Consider the following 27,483-nt stretch of genomic DNA (forward strand, 5'->3'; position numbering starts at 1 on the left):
CAATGAAAACAGGCAGTTTCAAAGCACCCAAATACTTGGCATCTGAAGGGTTCATAGCCGAGTTCGACATTCCATTTATAATGAGAGATGACGCATAAAGAGATGTAGCAGAAATTTATTGATTTGATAATAAGAATTGTATATGTATATGAATGATTATAAATAAAGAAGCCTGTTTTCTATTTACATGGCACTCTCTGGAGCAGCAGGCGCTTTGAGATTAGCAGCTTCCTTTTGAACAACAGACATAGGAGCCTCTTCTTGAACAACAGACATAGGAGCCTCCTCTTGAACAACAGACATAGGAGCCTCCTCTTGAGCAACTTCCTCCTTCTTCTGTTCAGCAGCAATGTAAGACTCAGCAGCCTCCATCTTTTTCTTCTCTCCAGCAGCTAATTTCTCAGGGGTATACTCCATCACCATTCTTTCCCATTCCTTCTTCTCTTCAGCAAGTTGATTCACACCTTCGGCATCAGTGTAAAACATATAGTAGGCATTGAACGGCTTAGTAACAAGCATGCCCTTTTGAGTACAGTCATCAGCAGGAGGCACAACGCCATCAATAGAACCGAGACGCACAATGTACTTTGCATGAGACAAATAACCATCCGTGGAAGACTTGGAAACGGCAGCAAGATGATCATCCAAATGAACGCTGTCACCGCGCTCCTCTCGGCCTTCTTCTTTAGTGGTAGTTACAAGAGGTCTTCCAGTTCCAAGCCATGATCCATCCTTGTAGTAGTAAATAACAGGTGTAGTATCAATGGGGTTCGCTCTATAAATTGCAGAATTGAATATGAATGGGTAGCTCTTTTGCAGACAGACACAAACTTACTCTTGGTGCTCAGGATTCAATGGAGCAGCAGACATTTGGCCGACTTCTTTACCAGCAACATCAAATGGAGCTTGTTCACCATTGGTAGGATAGAGAAAGGCTTGTGTTTGAACATTGTACCAGTGTAGGAAGCCCTTCAATTCAGGATTACATTGATACACACGTCTGCCCTCGGCGTACCAGACATCATACAAAGTAGCATTAGCGGGAGGAGCAATACGCTCCTTGACATCTGAGCTGGTAGGTGCAGCATTCAACAATGAGGGTAAGAAATCAGCAAGAGTGAACGGGACAGCGACAGAGAGGATAGCAGCTGTAATAAAGAACTTCATTGTAACGATAGATTTCAAGTTGTGCGTGTATATACAGGCAAGAAGGAGAAGCCTAACGCCTTCATTTGATTTTATATACTTTTCTTTCTTGAATTATGTAAACATTAAACATATTTCAGGCATTTTAAAACCGCTTGTTTGTATATACACACGTAAACAATAGAATGCCCAAGAACACTGCCATTAGCGGATGAATTAAGCATTTCTAACGACGCCAGTTCGGGAATGCGATTTGTTTTTATTTGAATTTCTCGATGTCCGCCATCGAACCGTATTAACATGAATTAAAAGCATACCTCACTTGCTAGGCACCACGCTATAGAGTGGGTTTTAACAGTTTCTAAGTTCTGGCTCGAGGTATGGCACGCCGATAATATCAAACGCATCTTTTTCCGAATGAACAACAAATCTTTTCTTCTTCCCGTTCTGTTCAAAGTGAATGGCTTGGCTATTGAGTGACATATGCTTCTCCTATACACACAGTGTTTGTTCTTGTTCTGTTGGTGTCATTGGCTGCTGAGGTTGCTATTTACCTTTTTTGCATAATCTCGAATGGCTCGTTCAAATTGCCGTGATCCAGTCCAGCCCAAGATAGCAGTAGCCAGCTCATCCGGATTCACCACACAGATCAAATCCACTTGTCGATGAATGCCTGTAGATGGTTGCAGAAAGGCACAAAAGCACTAATAGATTGTATTTTGAGTATACAGTCAAGATTTTCTCAAACTAAAACAAGATTACCTTTTCAAAATGATCAAAATGTTGTCTACCGCCTACCGATGGTCTTTCTGCATGGTTTAGTTGCTTGATTTCTGTGGAATGCCATAGTTTGTGCTTGAGGTAGTTCTTTTCAATGAGCCGTTGTGTCAATTTGTTCAAGAAGCCTATCATATTTTCTGCTTTCTTGGAAGAAATGATGAGATCCACATCTCCATTCTTGGTCTTTCCTCGTCTATACAGTCAAATGTTAAGAAAGTGCATAAGCATACATAGTGTCATCCTTACCGATAACCACCCACAGGTACAACAAAGCATTCACTATCAATCGAGACGACTTCCTTTGTGACAATATCAACAATCTCTTTGACATCCTCTTGACTCATCCTTAAATAAGCGATTGTGAGATATACAAGTGAATTTGACCGCTACATCACCTACATTTGATCAAAGTCAGGTAACAACTCGATACCCAATTTGATGGTTGCAGTCAGCTTTGCCTTATCGAGCACCTCTTGCAGCGTTTTGTATCCCATATCCCACCAAAGTCTAGCAGTTGTGACACCCACACCAAACACTTTGTTGAATAAACTGAGTGTCCTAAACTCTTCGTCGTATCTTAGCTGATCTGCTTCTTCTATGGTGCCTGTATGTAGAAACACTTTGATCTTTTCGGCCATTTTCGATCCAACGCCTGATACATTTTGTGTTGATAAGTATGCGGCCAAGTCAAAATGCTATCTTAGGTACCAATAATTTTCTCTGCTTCTTTTGATGATTGAATTTCTCGAGGGTATGCCTGTTGACTAGATCAATGCCAATGCTTTCAAACCTCATCACATTGAGTCCATACCTTGATCGCTGAAATTGCGTGACGATAGCTCAGAGATCTCTTTAGCTCATTATCCATTTGTCTCTTTCTTTCTAATAGTAAAAGAAGCGAAACCAGCTTCTTGTTGTGTTTAGGCTCGTATGGTGTTGGCCGAAGACACTCGTACTTGGTATTGATAAAGCCAGGTGCAAGGTCGACATTTTCTAGTACTTCATGTCACTCATCCATGTATTTACCGAGATCTACTGATATATATATATATATATATATATACCTCCTTCTCCTCTTATGTTACTATAATTGTGACAAATGAAATTAGTTCTAATGCTTCACCATCCAAGCACGCATTGACTACCTGTCAGACTCATCGCTAAACTGAAGATCTTCTGGTGGCAAGTCCTTGAATCTCCTATTCAATATTTCCGCATTTGATCCGGATGAGATGGAGGTGGTGGCTGTGGATGGAGTTGGTGAAGACAATGACGGTACAAGAGCATCATGTTCTGAATCAGAGGAACGTAATTTCTTTCTATCAGTGATGATGGTGTATGACTCTAATGGTAGTGATTGCTGATTTTTATCGCTGCAGTTACGTATCGCAGAAAAATGAGCCTGCATGAATGAATTTAATACAATCAAATGATTTACCAGTCTCGAATCCATTGTATATCAATCACAGGCACCTAATTTTGGGTGAATTAGAGAAGCTATGGCAACAAGACAACCGCAGACTACCTGATGATTCTCTACATTTCTACTGATTCTTGCGGAGGACTTTAGTACGGTAAAAATGTGTGTTGATTCACCTTGTTTAGTACACTTTTTGCCGCCTAGAGCAATTTATCAACATGATTGATACAAGTTTTATTTATGCATTGATCTCATGCTCTCGCTTACCATTTTTCTCTATTAAATGAGTGTATGCTCCAACCTCATATTCGCTCAGCTTGACTGGAATGATATAGGCTTTGATGTTTTGGAATATTTTTGACATGCAAAAAAGTGTTGTGGAGAAGAAAGAACGAAAATGATGTGGAGTTCCAGTGGAACCCTTTTTCACCACGCACAGCTGCCCTTCAATGCCAGCTTTCCAAAAAAAAAAAAAAAAAAAAAAGATATCATGCTGATGGACAGGTTGAATACGGCTTTAGTTCGACTGAAATGAACAGGTTTTTGAGTAAATCAACTAGAGAACAAAAGCTAAAATGGCGCTCTATAGTTTCCATAACCTTTCTTTTTCATTTCCCTCTTTCTTTTCTGTTCAAACGTTATATACTGTATTTCTACACTACATTTGAAGGCTACTAGACATCAAAAAATGTCCCAAAATCATAGAGAACCACCTGGTGGAGCACAAACAGCGTACTCGCATGGTAGGAATCTCGTTCGAAAGACCTAGTGTATATATACTAACAGTTTGATTATCACCTTTAGAGAGAAGCATGGCGAAATCTGTTGAACCTACAGACCAGGCACATTTGTACCACGCATCTGATGAATTGGATCAAAGAAACCTGGCTCCACAAGGCAGCATCAGCCAAGCTATCACTGCCACGAATCAAGCAACAGGCATAGACTGTAAAGCTGATCCAGAATTCAGTCTAGATCCCATTCAGCGTGCATCCTCACAAAACACCATTCGAAACCACTCGTTTTCAAAGAGTAATATCAATCAAAGATTGGCTCAAGACGATAATGATACACTATCCAGCTCAATGCAATCAACTGAGGTCAACAAATCAATCAATGATTGCAAAAATTGCATCATTCGTAACAGAGACCGTAACCCATTTGATAGAATTTCTTTTTGTAGCAAATGCCAATGCAAATGGACCAACTTCTTACCCAACCGTCTTAATACGGACAGCGACAATGGCAGTGTAACTCACATGCTGCAGGATCGGCACATACGGTTGACTCGCACTATGGTTCAGGAGTTGGTTGATGACTTTGGTTTTGGACCCAATGTACATGGCTACCGCCGTCATCGTCTCATCAAGCTAGCCTTCCCACTGGACAAGGTCAAGAAAGAGTGCATTGGGGTTTTGTGTCGACTATATCAAGGAAAAGTAAAAGTGTGGATTCCTGAACTTCAAATGATTGAATGGCTCCCTGTTGGCACTCGAAGAATTAAACTGATGGATTCTGAAGAAGAAAACGATGCGGAAAGCGTTCTCAGAGGTTCCATTCCTACTATTGATGATATAGAGCTACTCGCTGATGGACAAGATCTACAGGCGCGAAGAAGCTCTCATAGAAAAAGAACCAGATCGAATTCATCAACTCCAAAGAAGCCTCCAAACGCTCAGCACAAGCAAGAAGAATCGACCAAAGCAAACACAGCAGACGGCCGCTTGGATACTGCACCGCCTATAATCAACAGAGCGTACTTGACTACAGGCGCTTTCGCTACCAGAAAGGCTGTACACCAGCTCAAAGATGACTATGGCTTCATTCCGAACCCCTTTGGTTATGCTAAGAATCAAGCTGTTCAAATATTAGACACCAATTATGGCAAGAGCAAGTCTTGGTACAATGGAACATTGGTGGAAATGCGGCCAGGCTACGTCAAGGTTCACTACAACCAATGGTCAGAGATGTATGATGAGTGGCTCGTGGTTGGCAGTCGAAGAATAAGGATAGCTAATGGTGCCGGTGCTGCTGTGGACGACATGTTATGCTCTGATAAGCAGTTGATGGTAATAGCTGAGGATCCTGATGCCCAGCGTGATGTAAAGAGAAAAAGGCGACCATTGAAGTTGCAGCAAAAAAGACAGGAAAGCGCAACTCGTGGATCTGAACAAAGCAGCCCAAGACCCATCACATCAAGACGAATTGCTCAGTTAAAGGCAGCAGAAGCTGAGAAGTTTGTGCCCAATGTCTATGGCTATTATCACATGCAACATGTAAATGTCCTGTATCATGACAAGAGATACTACGAAGCACGAATTGTTGGTATACAAAAGAACAAAGTCAAGGTACACTACTGTGGCTGGACTGACGACTTTGATGAGCTGATCCCCAATGGCAGCCAGCGGCTACAAGTAGTCGACGCTGTGGAATGCGTTGAGCCTGAACGAGACAAGCACATGTCACTCGTCAAACACAATGAGGAAGCCACATCCTTCAGTGTTCCCCGAGCGATGGAAGCCCAAGAAGCCATTAAACTGGATTCCAACGAGCAATTAACTAATGAGGAAGAAGGTAAGCCATACGTCTATTGATACTAGCTGTCTAGTTTCTTACCCTTGAATGTAGAAATTATCATAGTAGACGATGCAATGGTGAAAGACGTAATAATTAAAGCAAACGCATCTAAAGTGAACTGTAACCACTGCAAAACCACCATCCAAGACTTGAGATACTACTGCACGTACTGTGAGGCTTCTTCCTCGACTGGCAATGGTACTAACACTGAGAGCTTTCAGCTTTGCGTTGTCTGCTTTGGCCACGGATTTCCAGACTGGCATCCACATCCTCGTTCTGGCTTTGCAATTCAAACTATTGCTGATAGCCCAAAGCAACTTCAAGACAGTCATTTGTTGTCATCATCCATGTGGGAAGAGGATATCATGGAGGTACAAGACGAGTGCATGGATGAAGCCGCTGTTTCTCTAGGAACAAGTAAAATATTCACTGGTGTGGATGATATCGCGATGCAAGACAAGCATGGCTACCTGTTTCTTCAAAAGTGGAGCAACAGAAAGATCTGCGGCTTTTGCAACGATGATGATGACAACTCGCAAGAGCTCGGTTCATTTGTGGGCCCATTTGTGTCCATTACGACAAAGTTGGGGCAAGAAAAGAAGCGTACTTTCTGGGTTCATGATGCGTGTGCTAGGTATTCTCCAGAGGTCAGATTTTCTGTCGTAGACGGTAAATGGTACAATGTCACTCGTGCTCTCAAACGAGGCCGAAGCATGGTAGGTTGATGTTTGCATTGTCAAAAAAAAAAAAGAAAAAAATCCCCTGGCTGATGCTTATACTACCTTTTCAGCGTTGTTTTGCTTGCAAAGAAAAGGGTGCTACTATCGGCTGCTTTGACTCACGATGCTCCAAGAGCTTTCATCTGTCTTGCACCAACAAACCGGTCAACAATTTTAGGAATGGAGTCATTTTTTGGTGCCATATCCACGAAGCAGCTCATGGAAAGAAAGGTACGATGGATTAGAATGGTAGGGGCTGTATTTAAGATGACTAAACCATACTAGATGCTTATATCAATGTCTTTCATTGTGATGGTTGCATTAAAAAGTTTTCCAACGATGAAACATGGTTTACCTGTGGACAGTGCTCTTTAGACAATTACTTTTCCTCATTTGACCTGTGCAAGGAGGTAAATATGCACTTGTAGCATACAAAGCTTTTCAAATTGTCTCATTACATGTTGTATAGTGTTATACTAAAGACGATGTGATTAGAAAGCACCAGCATGACAGATCTGCTTACAACGAAACATGTAATAAAATGAGGGCTTTCATTCAATCAATCACTAATTTGCAATCATACTATGCAGCTTATTCACAGATGGAACGAGCAGAAGCACTCGAGAAAACCAAGAAAGAAGATGGCAAGTACAATGGTACGCATGATGAGGTGGCCTACCGACTAATTGAATTTGTATTTACACAGTTAAAAAGACACCGCTATTTTCCCGGCGTTCTCGGAAGCTTCAAAGCGGATCGACACCTACCTCTTGCTGTTACTGCGGTACATTGGAAGCGGACACTTGGCGAAAGGGATACGATGGAGGCATCCTCATGTGCGACACATGCTTTGGCATGATTTACGACAAGGAGCGGCCTACAGAAGGCACTAGCGAAGGATCAGTTGCCATTGAAAACTATGTTGCCTCTATAGAGGATTACTCTCACAAGCCTTATTTCACTCGAGACACAGTATCAATGAACAAATCTTTGGTTGGATCTCGGCTGACAAGCTATGGACCTCAATCAAACCAGCTCTTTTCACTCGCGTTTGATTCAACTTATTTTGATATTCCTGGAAGAGCACCTCGTTGGGCTACTCACTCTGGAACTGACTATCATGGTAAGTTGCATAGTATACGTTAAGAACTCAACATGTATTCCATGTACTTTATTACTTTAATGTAGGAACATGGCTACCACAGACGGTGCGCAGGTAAGTTGAGTATGTCTTTGCATTTGCTGTTGTTAGCTCATTGTATTCTATAGGGCCCTGCTGAAATACACAAAGAGAGATGAGCGAATACTGTCCAATTTCTTAGGCAGAGGTAATTGCTGCTCCCAGCATGTGTTGCATCAATTTTCTCATCATCTTTTGCAATCAGGAACCGATGCGATTGAATGCTTCTTATTACAGAGAAAGTAAGTGATGGCTATATCCGTATATTATATTGTGTTCTAATTCTTTTAATATGCAGATGCTGTGGCGTTGACATCAATCCGGTAAATTATTGAGATTATGCGAGCCTATAGACTTTGACTGATTGCAAATCCACGTTGCTAGGTTGCCGTTGCGTTGTCCCAGCGTAACTGTTGTTTTGAAGTTCCAGCAGAATTGACATTTGCTGAATACAGGCCCATCATTGCACTAGCAGACGCTCGCCAGTTGAATGGAACTTTGTTTGGCAATGAATCATATCACCATATATTGTCACATCCGCCCTACAAAGACTGCGTGGCGTACTCTACACATTTGGAGGGGGATCTTTCTCGGTAAAAAGCACATTTAATAATGATCAATGAGATATACGTATCAGCTTAAACCACTTGTTTTTGACCTTGCAGTTTTACTCGACTGGAAGACTTCAAGACAGAATATACGCGAGTTGTCCAAGAGAGCTATAGGTGGGCGATGAAAAAAGCCATTGCAAATAGTATACACCTGACTGATAGAAGTATAGATTGCTCAAGATGGATCGAAGATTGACCTTGGGCATTGGAGACAATAGAGAGCATTGCTTTTATGTACCGGTTGGATTTCATCTAATGCGATTGTATATTGATCAAGGATTTGAACTAGAGGAGTTGGTAAGCCAATAGTTGAAAGAAACCTCAAAGAACAACCTAACCATTTTCCATTTTTAAAGATTGTTAAAAGACAGAGATACTGCTCTGCCTACGGTCTTGGCACGTATTTATGCGTTCAATTCGATTTTTTGATATTCACGCATGAGTTTATTGCTACGTTTAGAAAGGTACCTCAGCAACAGGTGGACAAAATGCCTTTGATGCAAGAGGGTAAGCAAACAATTCCAAACTCTATTGCTACATGTGCTAATCAATGCTACAATTAGGTCCCAATACGGCCAATAAACCACCCTTTACTACTACTTTATATGGCATTCCTCATTCTGCTATCGCGAGGAACAGCAGAGTCATGGGCACAGTGTGGACATTCAAACTATCACACCAATATACATTTCAACTATTGTGTATCAGTCGAATGATTGAAAGATTTGGTCAAGACGACTGCAATTGGCTGCATGTTGAATTGACAATCGACTTGACAACACAGGAACATCATCAACAACAGCAGAAATCAAGGCCTCATGCTGACAAACTGCCAACCTCTTGTACGTCTAGTGCTCTAGAAGGTAAGATAGGTTTTACTGACACAAATGCAAAGCAATTGTTCCACGCATCTCATTTATTATATAGTCGATGAAATCTCGGAATATGAACAGGAAAGGCAAAGAAAGATCCAAGAAAACAAGGAAGCACTACTCAAACTGGTAAAGAATTCCTATTTTCTTACGTTGCATCTGTAATAATTGTATAAAAAGGGCCTCATTTCTGATCTAAGTCAAGATTCCGTGGTCAATGACGGCATTTACTGTGATGCCATGTTAAGCAAGAGGCCATACCCTCATGCTAATCTGGTAGTCATGGTAACAGGCCATATCGAGAACTTGCTTCCAAATCAAATCGACCTGTATCGTAAATCAATTATACAGCTTGCTCAAGATGCTACGCACCAATTGGCGATAAAAGGTATTCTGGTCGTTGGAACAAAAGATGTTCGAGATCAAATCAGCGGAAAACTATGGCCTGTTTCGATGTTGGTCTTAGAAGACGTAGAGAGGATCAGCAATGGACTACTGAAGCTGAAAGAGATGGTGATTACCGTACCCGAAGGATATGCCAAGGACAAAGACGCATTTGCAGCTGAGGTACACGGGGAAAAAGAGCAATCAGAGCATTTGCCAATTGTTCATGCAATATATTTTGTTTTCCAAAAACAATAAACCGAACTGTCATCCTTTTATTGTTGACATATGAGCTACAACATTACCATCATATGCAAGCCGAAATTGGTTAAATCTCCGATGTTCACTCTGTTCTGATTTGTTGATTTCTGACATTTTCAAACACGATTCGACCTATTTTGTGAGATTCGACTATAAAAATTGTAATGATCACCCTACGCTTCCTAATACATTCTTGAAGTACTTTTCAAGGCGCATCCAATGGTACCAAGTAAGATAGATAATTTGAATAAACTTATTGAATGATTTATGAAAATATGAAAAGAGGTTTCTGGCCAAAAAGTCGAAATTTTACATATCAAAAGTCGCACAAAGATGATTTCAAAGGTTGCTTTGGATCGATAGAAACATTTTGATTCAAGATATACCATAGTAAAAGTCTCCATTTTCAAGGTGAAAAACGCGATCGTTTGATTTTCGATGAAAACCATGAGGGGTACCTCATGCTTTTTGGTCGATTTTTGGCCATGTTTTTTGGGTCCCCAAAAAGTTGAGCAAATGTGTCAGGAAGTTACTGCTACTCGAGCACAATTGTTTGGCGTTATTCTGGTGGCTCAGAAAGGTCTACATGTCAAGATATGAAGGCTTGAAAGCTATCAAGTTTGCTTATATTTTTGCTCTATAGCTTTTATTTACATGGCATGAATCACACCTCTGGTAGCTGTACTTTTTTGGAAGGGAAGTTCTGTAGCCTGTGCAACTTGTAATTCAAGTAGGAGGCATATTGATTTTGGAAAGGCTAATTTATGCAAGCTTTGATGCGTTATGTTGTTGGTAAGCTCATTATTAATAAATAATAAAAATGAGAAACCGAATTTGCTGCTTGAACGCTATGGTTTTACATCTTTGCTTCGCTACGGTAAACCCCTCTTAAGGTTACTGCCACCAAGTATTCAAGCGAAGCCATGATAATAAGAAGGGAACTTGGACCAGAATTGGCATCGTTCTTCATAGGTTTGTGTTGTTTCATAATTGAACGTCATCACACAGTTAAAGGCACATATAACAAGAGTTAACTCTGCTCGACAATCTCAATACTACATCAGAAACCTATTGCATCCAGCCACAGTAAGTTGAGTCTTGGTAATGGCGAGAAACACATCATTCGACATGCGAATCTGCCTTTTTCAGAAAGCAGAACTTGCTTTGGAAGGGACTTTTCAATCAAGAACAAGAGGCTCTGCTGTACGACGCATACAAAAATCTGATCAATTAACGCACTGTGATTCATCATCTAAATACAGCATAGCTGCTCTTTCTCTTTTTTTCTTTTCTTTTCTTTTCTCTTTTCTTGTTTCTCCAATATCAATCATAACAAAATTATATAAAATGGCAAGGAATAGCAATCAAAGCCTTCACTGCCGATGGTATACAGACTAAACAGCTTTTTTTTTTTCTTTTTTTTTTTTTTTTTTTTTTTTTGACGTAGAGTGATCAACTGACACCCGAACAAATTCAAGAGTATCGTGAAGCTTTCCAACTTTTCGATAAAAACGGTGATGGAAGCGTGAGTGCCGCTGAACTCGGTGTGGTGTTGCGTTCATTCGGTATGAATCCAACGGACGTAGAATTACATGATATGGTTTGTATTTGAAAGGGAAGAATGGAAGGTATCCAAGCGTAACGAGATAGTATGTTACCATAGGTGAGCGATGTAGACGCTGATGGCAACGGAAATATCGACTTTGAAGAGTTTTTGAGTTTGGTCAAGGACCTGAAATCTGGAGGAAAAGACACTGACGACTTACGGGAAGCATTCAAGTAACGTATAAGAAAGAGAGGGCATAAGGTGTATGGATGATAAACTCCTCATATTGTAAACAGAGTGTTTGATGCAGATGGAAATGGAGTGATTGACCGTAGTGAATTGAGAAAAGTCATGTCATCTTTGAACGAGAATTTGACTGAAGAGGAATTGGATGCCATGATTAAAGAAGCTGATGCTAATGGAGATGGCCAGATTAGTTTTGATGAATTTAAAGCGATGATGGGCGGCGGCAAGTAAACTTTCCGGAACCATCTTGTGTATAAAAAAAAAATCATCTCTCTTTTCCATCCCCTAATAAAACATAGTACAAAATGTCTGGCAAAGTGGCTCTTCCAAAGGCAATGACCATTGCTGGCAGTGATAGCGGAGGGTAGTTTGAGAACAGTATACCATTGCCATGTTACTAACTCGTCGTCATAGTGGGGCTGGTATCCAAGCTGATATCAAGACGCTCACTTCTCTTCACGTTTATGCTACTTCGGTGATAACCTCTGTTACCTCTCAAAACACTCTATGCGTGGATGGTATTCATGATATCCCAGCTGAATTCGTAGCAAAGCAAATTACCGCTGTCTTGAGCGACATTGGCTCGGATGCTATCAAAATTGGCATGCTCTCATCAGCTGAAATCATCAACGCTGTTGCAGCTACCTTGAAGCAGTTTCCCGAGCAATCTCGCCACGTTGTAGTGGATCCAGTCATGATCTCGACCAGTGGATCCCGTCTCTTGGCTGCTGATGCCATTCAAGCTTTAGTTCAAGAGTTGCTACCCATCACCTATGTTTTGACGCCAAATGTCCCAGAGGCAGAGATCCTGTTGGACCTGAAACCCGGTTCCATCAAATCTGTGAAGGATATGCGTGAAGCAGCTCAACGATTAACCAATTTCGGCCCCAAATACATCTTGTTGAAGGGTGGACATTTGCCTTTGAAAACAGCCAAGGGTAAGGATCAGGTCGTTGATGTTATTTATAGCGCTACCAATGGTACCTGGTATGAGATTGCAAACGACTATGTGGATACCAAGAATACGCATGGTACTGGTTGCACACTTTCAGCCGCTTTAGCCGGTGAACTAGCAAAGGGTGTCTCGGGTAAGACGGAAGTGTAAAAAAAAAAAAAAAAAAAAAAAATAGGAGATTCAGTAATCTGATCAAATCTTTTGTACTCGCAGTTGAGACGGCCTGTGAAAATGCTGTTGAATATGTCAAGATAGCCATAGCACAAACACTAGGTGGTATTGGCGCTGGCAATGGCCCTATCAATCATTTTCATCCTTTAAAATGGTCTCCTTATGAAGGGTATAGAAAATTAAATGTGATTTGATTCGATGGCAAATGAACTGACAATTGAAATCTAGAAAACCTTTGATTGTAGCTATCAAAGAAATGCTTCCCGAGGATCTTTGGACTGATTTCATTGATCATCCTTTTGTCCGTGGCATTGCAGACGGTACTCTTCCAGTGGAATCCTTCACTTACTACCTCAAGCAAGACTATCTTTACCTGCAACACTATGCTCGCGCTGCCTCTCTTGCTGCGTATAAATGTAAGTAATCGCATCTTTTTTATTTGAAATGGTCTTAATGTACTTTGTTTCTAGCCGGCACCATGGAGGATATTGCAGCAAATGCTGCTATCGTTGTTCATATTGCCAAAGAGTCTCAGCTTCATTTAGATTACTGCAGTAGATGGGGGATCACAAAGGAAGATGTACTCAACACACCTGAAAGCGTCTTCAACTCTGCCTACACCCGTTATGTTCTGGACAAAGGCACATCCGGTGATATATTGGATTTAAAAGCTGCCATGGCACCCTGTTTAATCGGCTATGGTGAGATTGGTGTCAAATTGTACAATGACCCTGATACCAAGAGAGGTAATAATGCTGATTGAAGTGTGGATCCATGTTACTTACAATGCTATAGAGGGCAACCCTTACTGGGACTGGATCTGCCAATATGCAGCCGATGATTATCAACAAGCCGTTATTGCAGGCATTGGTAAGACATGACGAAAAATATCATACCATTGTTACACTTTTACTGACCATTCTCTATTCTATCGATAACAGCTGAGATAGAAGAGTTGGGTAAGCATTTCATTTCATCCTCTGCTTCTCGCTTCCAAGAAGTGTGCAAAACTTTTGAGCAGGCAACTCGTTTGGAAGTGATGTTCTGGGAAATGGGCCAAAAGCTTTGTTAGGTTGTATTTTTAGCATTCATAGAACTGTAACAATAATAAAACCTCACATCATTTATCTACTATCAAAGTTATCTCTGAGTCAAATGAGCGCTTTTTTTTTTTTTTTTTTTTTTTGGTAATGTTTGACCCAGAAGTTTTCAATGAAAGCCGTACCCAAAAATCATATTAACATTCTAATTCAAGCATTTGGTAACCTTGACCTATAAGAGGGTTTGACCATAGCAAAACAAAGGCACAACACCATGGCAACCAAGCATTTAATCCAATGTTTGATGGTATTGGCCGTAATGAGGGCCTTACCGTAGCGAAGCAAAGATGTAAAACCAAAATGTTCAAGCAGCAAATTCGGTTTCTCATTCCCATCCTTATCAAGTTTACCAACAGCATAACGCAACAAAATTTGCATGAATTAGTTTTACCAAAATCAATATACTTTCTATTCAAATTAGAAATTGCACAGACTGTAGAACTACTGTTCCAGAAGATTTCAGCCAACAAAGATGTAATTCATGCTGTGTAAATACAAGCTATAAAGCAAAACATAACCCGAATTTGACAGCTTTAAGCCTTCATATCTTGACATGTAGACCTTTCTGAGCCACCAGAATAACGCCAAACAATTGTGCTCGAGTAGCAGTAACTTCCTGACACATTTGCTCAACTTTTTGGGGACCCAAAAAACATGGCCAAAAATCGACCAAAAAGCATGAGGTACCCCTCATGGTTTTCATCGAAAAAAATCATGGCTTTCTCCGCTAAAGATCACAAAATAGCAGAAAAAGGTGGGATTTCCAGTAATGGAGGTTCCACGCTGGATTCTAGCCATAATCCAGGCAACAACATTTTTACCTATGCATCACTTTTTCAAGATATCAAGAGTCAGAAGCGAACAACCTTCAACATTGCTCCAGCTATCGACAACAACGCCTCCACAACTGGAAGACCTTTGGACTACAACTCAACATTCGTAGAAGCTAAAGATGACTACTCTCTCGTCATTGATTGTTCTCAATTTGCTGGGATGGTATTCAGAGAGAAGCCCTTGCTCACTTGTCTTCGAGATCACTATTCCAAAGGATTGGGAATTAGAACACGTATGGTTGGTAAGAACCATAAGGTCATTGAAATCAGCTTTCCAAGCCAGGAAGATTGCGAGGAGGCTCTGAACAAGGAACTCGTCTTACAAGGGAAGATAATTAAGGTGAACAAGACTTTGGACAAAAATGCCAACGTCCTCAGAGTAGGTGTCTCTGAGCTTCCTTACAAAACTGAAGAAGTTTTGAAGCCTTTGATGGTGGAGACCTTCCAAAAATATGGGGACATTCTCAATCTTGGTCTTAGCTATACCAAAGATGGTAATTGGTTTACTGGTCGCGGTTTTGTCACTCTAAATAGGGACAAATTAAAAAGTTACGCAGCTGAACTTACCCCTCAGATCCAGTTTGGGAATTTCAAGGAGAAGCTACATTTGGTTTGGAGTAACATGAACCCAATTTGTCAAGACTGTCACACTGATGATCATATCAAAGCTGATTGTCCTCGAACAAAGAGGAAAGCATGTTTCCGATGCGGAAGCTTGGAACATCTCATCGCCGGGTGCCCATTAGCCTCATGGAATAGAGTGAAGAAAACTAATGATCACAACAAACAAGGTCAACATCGCCAGCAAGAAAATGTTGCCCAACCTAAACCTATAGGTAGAAAGGTTGACCTTTTAGATCTAATGAATGTGGACCCTCCTAAGTACCTCAACCACAAGAAGGGGAAAAGGAAGGCTACATCCCTTTCGTCGAAATCCACAAGCGATGATGAGGCACTTTCCAAGGGGGAAGTATCTTCAGCTGACGAGCCAGAGTCTGATTCCGACGCTGAAAATGTCCAAGAACATTCAACCAACTTGAACGACAGCAAGGATATGCAAATGGAAGAGGAAGGTGACTCCCATGATGGTGAATCTCAGGGTGATGAATCTCAGGTTGCTGAATCCGAGGGTCGGGAATCTCAGGCAGGTAGCCTCTCACAAGAGGATGCTCCCAAGGGACATCTCGAGGAGGAGGAGGACAATAATTCCTTTGGTGATGAGGAGTATGTCAAGTCTACTAGCGAGGAAGATAGCGATGGGGAATCTCCTAAGGTTGTTCAGGACAATGTAAGTAGATATAACTTGCGACACTCTGGGCACAAGAACAGTGTAGATGAACCTACTGAGGAACATCCCAAGCGATCTATCGATGAACTGGCTTCTACCCCTCCAGTAGAGGACAGCGAAGGTCCTAGCAAAAAGCAGATTAAACAGCAAGAGACTAACACCAGAGACGAAATGGTCTTGGATGGATCATCAACCACAAACACATTATAATTAATTAATGAGTAACACCAACCAAACTAGAAACATTAACATTAGGATAGGTTCCCTCAATTGCAGGAACCTCAACAAACAATATAACACCAATACAACAAATAGGTTCATCACCTACCTTAAGCAACAAAAGTTAAATATATTACTATGCCAGGAAACAAATATTCCTCACCATTCCTTTGAAAACATTACAACAAATTTTAAATATCAATTCCAGTACCACCAAGCAATTTGGACTGGACAATGTGGAGTCATCAACTTCAATCCATCACTGAATCTACAACAAATCAAAATACTAGAAGACGGAAGAGTTATTCTGACCAAGCTATCACTGGTTAACAATAACATGCCTCCAATTTACATTTTAAATATCTATGCTCACTCTGATGACTACAGGGCGAGAAATCACTTGTTCGACCAAATCATCAGTCTCCTCAACTCCATGCCTGAGATTATCCCTTCTCTCATCATAGCCGGTGACATGAACTGCTGCTTCGACTCCACAAGCCAACGCTATAATCGCCAAACTGGAAAGCCCAAAAGTTTCATTGAATTTTTGAACACTCACTTTTCAGATTGCTTGAACCAACCAAATTTACCGCATGATTACACTTTTAGACGTGGATCGTCTCTTTCCACTCTCGACTATATGTTTGCAGGCCGCGATGCTTTCTTCAAAATGAGTGATGGTGATATCACATTTCTCTCTCAAGAATGGACAGACCATGCCTTGTTAACCAAGACATACACTACCGGCATGACTAACTGTGGTAAAGGTGTTTGGCGGGCCAACCCCTTTCTTGCGAAGAACCCTATCTACGTCAACAAATTAAACACTGCTATCTCTAACTACGTTGAAACCAAATTAGATCCTAACCTATCTGCTCAAGAAAAATGGGACTTGATTAAGAAGAAAACTAAGCAAGTTACTCTAAACTTCAGCCGCACTCACTGTTCATGGAGGAAAGCTAAAATCAAGAAGTTACAGAGCGAGAGGAACAATTTGCTACGTAGGTACCGGGATGATTCCGTCTGTCTTAATCTTTTGCTTTCTCCTGTCGAAAAGGAGCTATCCCAACTCCAACAAGAGATAGTTGACGTCCAACGACTGAGAGCAGGACAGAGATGGCACGAGAAGAGTGAAAAGTCTCCAGGTTACATCAAGCAAACATTAGCGGAAAAGGCATCCAAGCGAACAATCTCTAGCCTAAAGCATCCTACTTCCGGGGAACAATGCTTGGAAACTAGTACTAAACTTGACGCTGCCAAAGTCTTTTATCAAGACCTATACACCGAGGAAGAAATTGATCTCAATTGTGTGGAAAGAATGCTACAATATATCGACAAAACAATTCCAGCTGAGGACTCACAGGACATCATTGAAGACATACCTTACGAAGATATCATTCAAGGATCTCGAAGAACGCCAAATGGTAGTAGTCCGGGCCTGGATGGTATATGTTACGAAATTTTGCACCTTCTAGTAATCAACCCGAGCTGTGAAGCGATTATTCTGCAAGTGTTCAACGATGCTTTATCACTAGGCAAATTCCCAAAATCCTGGCAGGAATCATGTATTGTGCTGCTACCAAAGAAAGGGGATATGACTGACCTTGGCAACTACCGTCCAATAACCCTAATAGCCTCTGATTGCAAAGTGTTTACCAGACTACTTAACTCACGAGTCATAGAGGTAGCAAGTGACCTTATAGGCCCCCACCAAAGTGGTTTCCTGAGAGGTAGATACATTGGAGACCATGGGATGTCGTTGAAAGTGATTGTAGACAATGCACGTGAAGCAAGATGGAACAATTCTGGAGAATTTGTCGAATATGCTGGGATTATGCTGGACAACGCCAAAGCGTATGATAGGGTACATCCCCAGTATCTATCCAAGGTCCTAGTGAAGTTTGGTTTCCCAAAACAGTTTGTCCAATGCATCTGCAAGTTATTCTTCGACAACTCCATTTACGTGAATGTCAATGGCTTTTTAACAGATCCTATCGAGCAAAGACGCGGCATCAGACAAGGAGACAGTATATCACCAATGCTGTTCAACTTGGCTATTGAACCATTTCTGCTATCTGTGACCAAAAGTACAACTATCTCGGGGTATAGTCTCCAGCACGTCAAGCCTATAAGCAAGAGAACAAACAGTTGGGTGGCTCCTCCTCCATTGAAAGTACTCGCATATGCGGATGATGTCCTGACTTTCGTCAAGTCTCGGGCAGAACTTCTTGATCTGGAAGAAAGATTGAGAACTTACAACAAGGCCTCGAACTCCAAGATCAACTACGACAAGTCCGTGGCCTTCCCTCTTCATGGTGGAAGAATGACAAGCCAAACTGGTGGCCTAATTCAAGATCATGCAACAAACAATCTCAAAATCAAATGGTATGATTCTACGTCTACAGGATTTATAAAATACCTAGGTTATCCAATTTGGTTCTGCAATCAACAAAGAGACGTATACATCGCTAAACTGCTGGGTGATATCACTACTGCTGTTGAAAGGTTTGCAGCACGACAAGTCTCACTGTACGGCAGAGCGAATATTGCCAACACTATGATATTGTCCAAACTATGGCATGTCATTCGGATCGTTTCCCTGCCCAAAGACACAGTCAAGAAGATAACCTCAATCATTTATCAGTTTGTAATGTCTGGCTTGTATCCACCTCTAAAGGGCAACTCTCTCTTCCTACCAAGGTATCAAGGCGGTTTAGGACTGATTGATATAATGGCGCAACAAAAGGTTCTGCAATTCAGATACCTGAACGCTTTGCTGACAGAAAACAGCAACAACATACCTGGTCTCACGTATAGGCTACTAGTGGATTATTTGAAGATGTCGCACGACTCACCATCGCACATAATCCCTATACTGTTCCAAACGGCTAGATACAAAAACCAGTTAAGAGGCTTCCACCCTTATCACATGATGTTCGAGGCAATAGATACTTATATGAAGCATTCCCCATTCTCACTCGCTTGGTCTGTCAAACCAAATGTCATGACACTCTTGTCATTGCCAGTGCTGGAAATTCTTGATTTTGTCAATGAGGAAGTAGCCATGGGATACACAAGCAGAGACTCGATCAGGGAGAGTAAAGTTCATGACTTCTTCCACGTCAACCAGGAAACAAGTACTCTGCAGATAAAGCCAAGAAGTGAATGCAAGCGACCAAACATTAGGAATCAGATAGAAAGAGGTCTTCTCTGTGGGAACATCAGATTGGAATCTTTCGCGGATACAAGAAACATGGAGGCTCATCTAGACCTACAGCCTTTCGTTGCTATGCTTAACTACCAAGACCGCCCAATGCTTCAAATGTCAAACAAATACTTGAGATCAATTATGCTGGACATACACAACCTTGATGTTGGACGAAAGTTCAATCATACCATCAGCAAAGTCTAGTGGAAACACTTCTATCATCAAAACATGCATCACTCTGTGAGAAATGTCTGGTATAGAATGATACACAAGCAATGCCCGAGCAAATCAGCTCTTTTCGTTCGACGCCTGAGGAACGTCGAAGATGACAAATGTACCCTCTGCAATGATACTGAAGATGCCAAACATCTCATGGTTAGCTGCCCCCACAAAAACGACATTTGGTCCAACATCTTTGAACAATTCCTGGGATACCCCAAGGTTGCTAATCCACAACAAGTATACCAATCTATAGTTAACTTAAACCTGAAGCAATATTTCATCTACAACCTCGATATCAAGATTACAATCTTCGACCTGTTTGCTGCCACCATTCGTATGATATGGAGATTCCACCTCCTACAAACATTCGAAGGAGTGCCATTTGATACCAACAATGTCACCAACAAGATCAGTGCTGAAGTGATGAGATTGTCAGATCTCAAGCATCAATATTAGTAGTAGCTTTAATAGATTTTATATATGGCAAGTCACTTTGTTACATACACTTGTCCATCATTTGATGTTCTTATTATAATGTATATTTACTAATAAATAAGCAACATCCATACAAAAAAAAAAAAATTTTCATCGAAAATCAAACGATCGCGTTTTTCACCTTGAAAATGAAGACTTTTACTATGGTATATCTTGAATCAAAATGTTTCTATCGATCCAAAGCGACCTCTGAAATCATCTTTGTGGGACTTTGATATGTAAAATTTCGACTTTTTGGCCAGAAACCTCTTTTCATATTTTCATAAATCATTCAATACGTTTATTCAAATCATCTATCTTACTTGGTACCATTGGATGCGCCTTGAAAAGTACTTCAAGAATGTATTAGGAAGCGTAGGGTGATCATTACAATTTATATAGTCGAATATTATAAAGTAAATCAATCAAGTCGAAAAAAGACAATATCTGTCCAATCTTGAATAGAAAAAAATAAATTGAGCTTCAATTGGTTTTAGCAGCAGGTAGCGCTGCTGCTGGCTGACCCAAATGTCTTTCTGATAATGACAATGATGATTGCGATGCTGATTGCGATGCTGATCCAATGGAGATCATGGAGTTAAAAAGCAATGCTGGGATATAAACAGTTGATGCTGCTTGCAAACTGACCATGTTGGGCAACCTTATGCTATAAAGGCAGTTAGGATGAATACATTTTACGTAAAGGCCCACTCGAATCATGCATTTCGGATTCAATAACACATCCCATGTATTCACGTAATCGCATCTGTCATCAACTAAATTACCAACCAAAGTGCATGGTTAGAGATATGCCACTCCACATTACCACTGCTGTGAACAGTTGGCCAATTGCTTGAGAATTGTAAACGGGCTAGTGCCATAGGACGTAGTTGATCCAATCCAAAGTGTTGTATCCAAAGATACAGTATTAACAAATTAAGATAGATTTCAAAAAGAAAGACTATAAAAAGTAACCAGATACAAAAACTAAAGATTTATTAATTGATTCAAACACATCCTATTTATAAGAGATCATTACTGATGAATCATCAATCTATCTTGTTGTTTCAACTGAGTCAATACATCGTATTATGTTTATCTAATATCAGTCAATTGAAGGATCCGATTCGTTCGATCAGCCATGATGACACGATCTGTAGCCATCATTATCCTTCACTATCAGAGACCATCATAATCGATTATATGATTCACTTCTGTGTCGAACCTAATGTCCTAACGTTGACAGTGAGAAACAATGTAAATCATGATCCGACTCTTGCTGAGTTACTGAATGTCCGCAACCGCTACAGACTCAACAATTTCAAAGGTTGCTTTGGATCGATAGAAACATTTTGATTCAAGATATACCATAGTAAAAGTCTTCATTTTCAAGGTGAAAAACGCGATCGTTTGATTTTCGATGAAAACCATGAGGGGTACCTCATGCTTTTTGGTCGATTTTTGGCCATGTTTTTTGGGTCCCCAAAAAGTTGAGCAAATGTGTCAGGAAGTTACTGCTACTCGAGCACAATTGTTTGGCGTTATTCTGGTGGCTCAGAAAGGTCTACATGTCAAGATATGAAGGCTTAAAGCTGTCAAATTCGGGTTATGTTTTGCTTTATAGCTTGTATTTACACAGCATGAATTACATCTTTGTTGGCTGAAATCTTCTGGAACAGTAGTTCTACAGTCTGTGCAATTTCTAATTTGAATAGAAAGTATATTGATTTTGGTAAAACTAATTCATGCAAATTTTGTTGCGTTATGCTGTTGGTAAACTTGATAAGGATGGGAATGAGAAACCGAATTTGCTGCTTGAACATTTTGGTTTTACATCTTTGCTTCGCTACGGTAAGGCCCTCATTACGGCCAATACCATCAAACATTGGATTAAATGCTTGGTTGCCATGGTGTTGTGCCTTTGTTTTGCTATGGTCAAACCCTCTTATAGGTCAAGGTTACCAAATGCTTGAATTAGAATGTTAATATGATTTTTGGGTACGGCTTTCATTGAAAACTTCTGGGTCAAACATTACCAAAAAAAAAAAAAAAAAAAAAAAGCGCTCATTTGACTCAGAGATAACTTTGATAGTAGATAAATGATGTGAGGTTTTATTATTGTTACAGTTCTATGAATGCTAAAAATACAACCTAACAAAGCTTTTGGCCCATTTCCCAGAACATCACTTCCAAACGAGTTGCCTGCTCAAAAGTTTTGCACACTTCTTGGAAGCGAGAAGCAGAGGATGAAATGAAATGCTTACCCAACTCTTCTATCTCAGCTGTTATCGATAGAATAGAGAATGGTCAGTAAAAGTGTAACAATGGTATGATATTTTTCGTCATGTCTTACCAATGCCTGCAATAACGGCTTGTTGATAATCATCGGCTGCATATTGGCAGATCCAGTCCCAGTAAGGGTTGCCCTCTATAGCATTGTAAGTAACATGGATCCACACTTCAATCAGCATTATTACCTCTCTTGGTATCAGGGTCATTGTACAATTTGACACCAATCTCACCATAGCCGATTAAACAGGGTGCCATGGCAGCTTTTAAATCCAATATATCACCGGATGTGCCTTTGTCCAGAACATAACGGGTGTAGGCAGAGTTGAAGACGCTTTCAGGTGTGTTGAGTACATCTTCCTTTGTGATCCCCCATCTACTGCAGTAATCTAAATGAAGCTGAGACTCTTTGGCAATATGAACAACGATAGCAGCATTTGCTGCAATATCCTCCATGGTGCCGGCTAGAAACAAAGTACATTAAGACCATTTCAAATAAAAAAGATGCGATTACTTACATTTATACGCAGCAAGAGAGGCAGCGCGAGCATAGTGTTGCAGGTAAAGATAGTCTTGCTTGAGGTAGTAAGTGAAGGATTCCACTGGAAGAGTACCGTCTGCAATGCCACGGACAAAAGGATGATCAATGAAATCAGTCCAAAGATCCTCGGGAAGCATTTCTTTGATAGCTACAATCAAAGGTTTTCTAGATTTCAATTGTCAGTTCATTTGCCATCGAATCAAATCACATTTAATTTTCTATACCCTTCATAAGGAGACCATTTTAAAGGATGAAAATGATTGATAGGGCCATTGCCAGCGCCAATACCACCTAGTGTTTGTGCTATGGCTATCTTGACATATTCAACAGCATTTTCACAGGCCGTCTCAACTGCGAGTACAAAAGATTTGATCAGATTACTGAATCTCCTATTTTTTTTTTTTTTTTTTTTTTTTACACTTCCGTCTTACCCGAGACACCCTTTGCTAGTTCACCGGCTAAAGCGGCTGAAAGTGTGCAACCAGTACCATGCGTATTCTTGGTATCCACATAGTCGTTTGCAATCTCATACCAGGTACCATTGGTAGCGCTATAAATAACATCAACGACCTGATCCTTACCCTTGGCTGTTTTCAAAGGCAAATGTCCACCCTTCAACAAGATGTATTTGGGGCCGAAATTGGTTAATCGTTGAGCTGCTTCACGCATATCCTTCACAGATTTGATGGAACCGGGTTTCAGGTCCAACAGGATCTCTGCCTCTGGGACATTTGGCGTCAAAACATAGGTGATGGGTAGCAACTCTTGAACTAAAGCTTGAATGGCATCAGCAGCCAAGAGACGGGATCCACTGGTCGAGATCATGACTGGATCCACTACAACGTGGCGAGATTGCTCGGGAAACTGCTTCAAGGTAGCTGCAACAGCGTTGATGATTTCAGCTGATGAGAGCATGCCAATTTTGATAGCATCCGAGCCAATGTCGCTCAAGACAGCGGTAATTTGCTTTGCTACGAATTCAGCTGGGATATCATGAATACCATCCACGCATAGAGTGTTTTGAGAGGTAACAGAGGTTATCACCGAAGTAGCATAAACGTGAAGAGAAGTGAGCGTCTTGATATCAGCTTGGATACCAGCCCCACTATGACGACGAGTTAGTAACATGGCAATGGTATACTGTTCTCAAACTACCCTCCGCTATCACTGCCAGCAATGGTCATTGCCTTTGGAAGAGCCACTTTGCCAGACATTTTGTACTATGTTTTATTAGGGGATGGAAAAGAGAGATGATTTTTTTTTTATACACAAGATGGTTCCGGAAAGTTTACTTGCCGCCGCCCATCATCGCTTTAAATTCATCAAAACTAATCTGGCCATCTCCATTAGCATCAGCTTCTTTAATCATGGCATCCAATTCCTCTTCAGTCAAATTCTCGTTCAAAGATGACATGACTTTTCTCAATTCACTACGGTCAATCACTCCATTTCCATCTGCATCAAACACTCTGTTTACAATATGAGGAGTTTATCATCCATACACCTTATGCCCTCTCTTTCTTATACGTTACTTGAATGCTTCCCGTAAGTCGTCAGTGTCTTTTCCTCCAGATTTCAGGTCCTTGACCAAACTCAAAAACTCTTCAAAGTCGATATTTCCGTTGCCATCAGCGTCTACATCGCTCACCTATGGTAACATACTATCTCGTTACGCTTGGATACCTTCCATTCTTCCCTTTCAAATACAAACCATATCATGTAATTCTACGTCCGTTGGATTCATACCGAATGAACGCAACACCACACCGAGTTCAGCGGCACTCACGCTTCCATCACCGTTTTTATCGAAAAGTTGGAAAGCTTCACGATACTCTTGAATTTGTTCGGGTGTCAGTTGATCACTCTACGTCAAAAAAAAAAAAAAAAAAAAAAAAAGAAAAAAAAAAAGCTGTTTAGTCTGTATACCATCGGCAGTGAAGGCTTTGATTGCTATTCCTTGCCATTTTATATAATTTTGTTATGATTGATATTGGAGAAACAAGAAAAGAGAAAAGAAAAGAAAAGAAAAAAAGAGAAAGAGCAGCTATGCTGTATTTAGATGATGAATCACAGTGCGTTAATTGATCAGATTTTTGTATGCGTCGTACAGCAGAGCCTCTTGTTCTTGATTGAAAAGTCCCTTCCAAAGCAAGTTCTGCTTTCTGAAAAAGGCAGATTCGCATGTCGAATGATGTGTTTCTCGCCATTACCAAGACTCAACTTACTGTGGCTGGATGCAATAGGTTTCTGATGTAGTATTGAGATTGTCGAGCAGAGTTAACTCTTGTTATATGTGCCTTTAACTGTGTGATGACGTTCAATTATGAAACAACACAAACCTATGAAGAACGATGCCAATTCTGGTCCAAGTTCCCTTCTTATTATCATGGCTTCGCTTGAATACTTGGTGGCAGTAACCTTAAGAGGGGTTTACCGTAGCGAAGCAAAGATGTAAAACCATAGCGTTCAAGCAGCAAATTCGGTTTCTCATTTTTATTATTTATTAATAATGAGCTTACCAACAACATAACGCATCAAAGCTTGCATAAATTAGCCTTTCCAAAATCAATATGCCTCCTACTTGAATTACAAGTTGCACAGGCTACAGAACTTCCCTTCCAAAAAAGTACAGCTACCAGAGGTGTGATTCATGCCATGTAAATAAAAGCTATAGAGCAAAAATATAAGCAAACTTGATAGCTTTCAAGCCTTCATATCTTGACATGTAGACCTTTCTGAGCCACCAGAATAACGCCAAACAATTGTGCTCGAGTAGCAGTAACTTCCTGACACATTTGCTCAACTTTTTGGGGACCCAAAAAACATGGCCAAAAATCGACCAAAAAGCATGAGGTACCCCTCATGGTTTTCATCGAAAATCAAACGATCGCGTTTTTCACCTTGAAAATGGAGACTTTTACTATGGTATATCTTGAATCAAAATGTTTCTATCGATCCAAAGCAACCTTTGAAATCATCTTTGTGCGACTTTTGATATGTAAAATTTCGACTTTTTGGCCAGAAACCTCTTTTCATATTTTCATAAATCATTCAATAAGTTTATTCAAATCATCTATCTTACTTGGTACCATTGGATGCGCCTTGAAAAGTACTTCAAGAATGTATTAGGAAGCGTAGGGTGATCATCACAATTTATATAGTCGAATCTCACAAAATAAACTAAAGAAGTCGAAAAAAGGGGGTTTTGCCCGAGCACAAGAATGAAGAAGTCGAAAAAATTTTAATAAGTGTCAGAGGTCCGAAGACATGACAGAAGTCGAAAAAAGCCCAATCTTGAACAGAAAACAATAAGCTGAGTATGAATTAATTTCGGCGGCGGCTTGCAGCTGACTGACCCAAATGTCTTTCTGTTCATGACAATGATGATTGCGATGCTGATTAAATGGGGATCATAGACTTGAAAGGGATATGACTTAACCTAAATGCTTTCTTTTGCTTTTGTTGAGAGTTTTTTTTTGTAATGATTCGCATTACATATGTTTCAATCCACATGATTGAAACATTAGTATAGTATATAAATAGCCTTCCTTTTGACAGGTATTAAACGTTAGTGAAAATATCTGTCATTACTTCTTTCTATACTTTTATTACAATAAATTCGCTATTTAATCCTAATACTACTTGCCCATTAATATTTACAAACATTATATAGTAAGTATTGCTCAAGGTTAAGGACCTACAAATAGTAACATCAACCTGCATTACTAGTACATCTGTCTTCCCTGCTACAAGATCATTGTACTCTCATTACATTTTTTCCCTATAATGGCGTCTTTTGCAATGATAATTTCTCAAAAGAGTCGTTGTAGATCTTAAACAAGCCATCTCAGGAACAGCATTAGCAAATGGTATGGCAATTCTATTACTAGAGAATGCCATACGAACTAGGAATGTGGTTTACAAATGCTGCATAAAGCTTGAACCCTCTATCCCATCGTCTCAATAATAGCTTTCGTTTGATATCAATATACAAGCAAAGAGGGCGCAGATGGGATATATCTTCCCATTCCTGACTCTGATACAACTATTGTTTACTTGTTTAACATCTACTTGATATACCAATTTTTATTGCCGTTGATTTGAAATTTCTCCGTGGAGAGCCCGCAGGGCAACATTGATTGCTTTACTTGATAGATGTAGCATCACCCTGACCCAATTTTATGATAAATGTATATTCCAAAGCTCAATCAGGCGTAGAGAGTAGCTAGTACTTGGTAGATATTAAGCTCGCACAAGGTACGCTGAGGTAATTGAAGCGATTGAAGATCCATCAATGAGATCTCGGCTGATTGTTCAAGTCGCATTGATGAAGCATAGCCGGTCCCAGACATTGGTCTGCGAAGCCACAAGAATTTTGCATCCTTTTTTTTTTTCCTTGAATCAAAGATTTTCAATTTGTAATTGACATTTCTCGACATTT

The 27,483-nt window shown here is 40.4% G+C and overlaps 10 protein-coding genes across 10 annotated transcripts; 6 read left to right on the forward strand and 4 right to left on the reverse strand.

Annotated features, from left to right (window-relative positions):
• Positions 1–183: 183 nt before the first annotated feature.
• ARL3 (ADP-ribosylation factor protein 3) lies at positions 184–1,167 on the reverse strand (the record flags this gene model as incomplete). The annotated part of the gene is made up of 2 exons (XM_064827266.1): positions 184–775; positions 836–1,167. 2 exons carry the CDS (start codon positions 1,165–1,167, stop codon positions 184–186), a joined length of 924 nt encoding a protein of 307 aa, XP_064687164.1.
• A 330-nt stretch (positions 1,168–1,497) lies between these two features.
• Positions 1,498–3,710, reverse strand: ATC70_008012 (uncharacterized protein; the record flags this gene model as incomplete). Its single annotated transcript, XM_064827267.1, has 12 exons — positions 1,498–1,638; positions 1,701–1,850; positions 1,909–2,119; positions 2,173–2,271; positions 2,326–2,578; positions 2,635–2,683; positions 2,738–2,919; positions 2,991–3,010; positions 3,072–3,299; positions 3,365–3,399; positions 3,452–3,546; positions 3,614–3,710. 12 exons carry the CDS (start codon positions 3,708–3,710, stop codon positions 1,498–1,500), a joined length of 1,560 nt encoding a protein of 519 aa, XP_064687165.1.
• Positions 3,711–4,034: 324 nt separating this feature from the next.
• On the forward strand, positions 4,035–9,947 carry ATC70_008013 (uncharacterized protein; the record flags this gene model as incomplete). The annotated part of the gene is made up of 19 exons (XM_064827268.1): positions 4,035–4,089; positions 4,151–5,920; positions 5,975–6,639; positions 6,714–6,873; positions 6,928–7,052; positions 7,112–7,175; positions 7,233–7,298; positions 7,349–7,765; positions 7,831–7,858; positions 7,912–7,970; positions 8,028–8,064; positions 8,121–8,145; positions 8,207–8,415; positions 8,488–8,547; positions 8,604–8,730; positions 8,790–8,940; positions 8,997–9,296; positions 9,361–9,434; positions 9,486–9,947. 19 exons carry the CDS (start codon positions 4,035–4,037, stop codon positions 9,945–9,947), a joined length of 4,854 nt encoding a protein of 1,617 aa, XP_064687166.1.
• A 1,350-nt stretch (positions 9,948–11,297) lies between these two features.
• On the forward strand, positions 11,298–11,973 carry ATC70_008014 (uncharacterized protein; the record flags this gene model as incomplete). Its single annotated transcript, XM_064827269.1, has 4 exons — positions 11,298–11,300; positions 11,398–11,550; positions 11,614–11,729; positions 11,793–11,973. 4 exons carry the CDS (start codon positions 11,298–11,300, stop codon positions 11,971–11,973), a joined length of 453 nt encoding a protein of 150 aa, XP_064687167.1.
• A 74-nt stretch (positions 11,974–12,047) lies between these two features.
• ATC70_008015 (Glycerophosphocholine acyltransferase 1) lies at positions 12,048–13,940 on the forward strand (the record flags this gene model as incomplete). The annotated part of the gene is made up of 7 exons (XM_064827270.1): positions 12,048–12,106; positions 12,157–12,830; positions 12,911–13,037; positions 13,097–13,284; positions 13,339–13,614; positions 13,664–13,738; positions 13,810–13,940. 7 exons carry the CDS (start codon positions 12,048–12,050, stop codon positions 13,938–13,940), a joined length of 1,530 nt encoding a protein of 509 aa, XP_064687168.1.
• Positions 13,941–14,682: 742 nt separating this feature from the next.
• On the forward strand, positions 14,683–16,299 carry NHX1 (monovalent cation:H+ antiporter, CPA1 (nhx1); the record flags this gene model as incomplete). The annotated part of the gene is made up of 1 exon (XM_064827271.1): positions 14,683–16,299. The coding sequence occupies one exon, from the start codon at positions 14,683–14,685 to the stop codon at positions 16,297–16,299; it is 1,617 nt and encodes a 538-aa protein (XP_064687169.1).
• A 346-nt stretch (positions 16,300–16,645) lies between these two features.
• On the forward strand, positions 16,646–19,720 carry ATC70_008017 (uncharacterized protein; the record flags this gene model as incomplete). The annotated part of the gene is made up of 1 exon (XM_064827272.1): positions 16,646–19,720. The coding sequence occupies one exon, from the start codon at positions 16,646–16,648 to the stop codon at positions 19,718–19,720; it is 3,075 nt and encodes a 1,024-aa protein (XP_064687170.1).
• A 24-nt stretch (positions 19,721–19,744) lies between these two features.
• ATC70_008018 (uncharacterized protein) lies at positions 19,745–20,194 on the forward strand (the record flags this gene model as incomplete). The annotated part of the gene is made up of 1 exon (XM_064827273.1): positions 19,745–20,194. One exon carries the CDS (start codon positions 19,745–19,747, stop codon positions 20,192–20,194), a length of 450 nt encoding a protein of 149 aa, XP_064687171.1.
• A 2,169-nt stretch (positions 20,195–22,363) lies between these two features.
• BUD14_2 (protein phosphatase regulator) lies at positions 22,364–24,256 on the reverse strand (the record flags this gene model as incomplete). Its single annotated transcript, XM_064827274.1, has 7 exons — positions 22,364–22,494; positions 22,566–22,640; positions 22,690–22,965; positions 23,020–23,207; positions 23,267–23,393; positions 23,474–24,147; positions 24,198–24,256. The coding sequence occupies 7 exons, from the start codon at positions 24,254–24,256 to the stop codon at positions 22,364–22,366; spliced, it is 1,530 nt and encodes a 509-aa protein (XP_064687172.1).
• Positions 24,257–24,330: 74 nt separating this feature from the next.
• ATC70_008020 (uncharacterized protein) lies at positions 24,331–25,006 on the reverse strand (the record flags this gene model as incomplete). Its single annotated transcript, XM_064827275.1, has 4 exons — positions 24,331–24,511; positions 24,575–24,690; positions 24,754–24,906; positions 25,004–25,006. The coding sequence occupies 4 exons, from the start codon at positions 25,004–25,006 to the stop codon at positions 24,331–24,333; spliced, it is 453 nt and encodes a 150-aa protein (XP_064687173.1).
• Positions 25,007–27,483: the final 2,477 nt, after the last annotated feature.

Source organism: Mucor velutinosus (assembly GCF_035048745.1).
Source record: "Mucor velutinosus strain NIH1002 chromosome Unknown tig00001555, whole genome shotgun sequence".
NCBI lineage: Eukaryota > Fungi > Mucoromycota > Mucoromycetes > Mucorales > Mucoraceae > Mucor > Mucor velutinosus.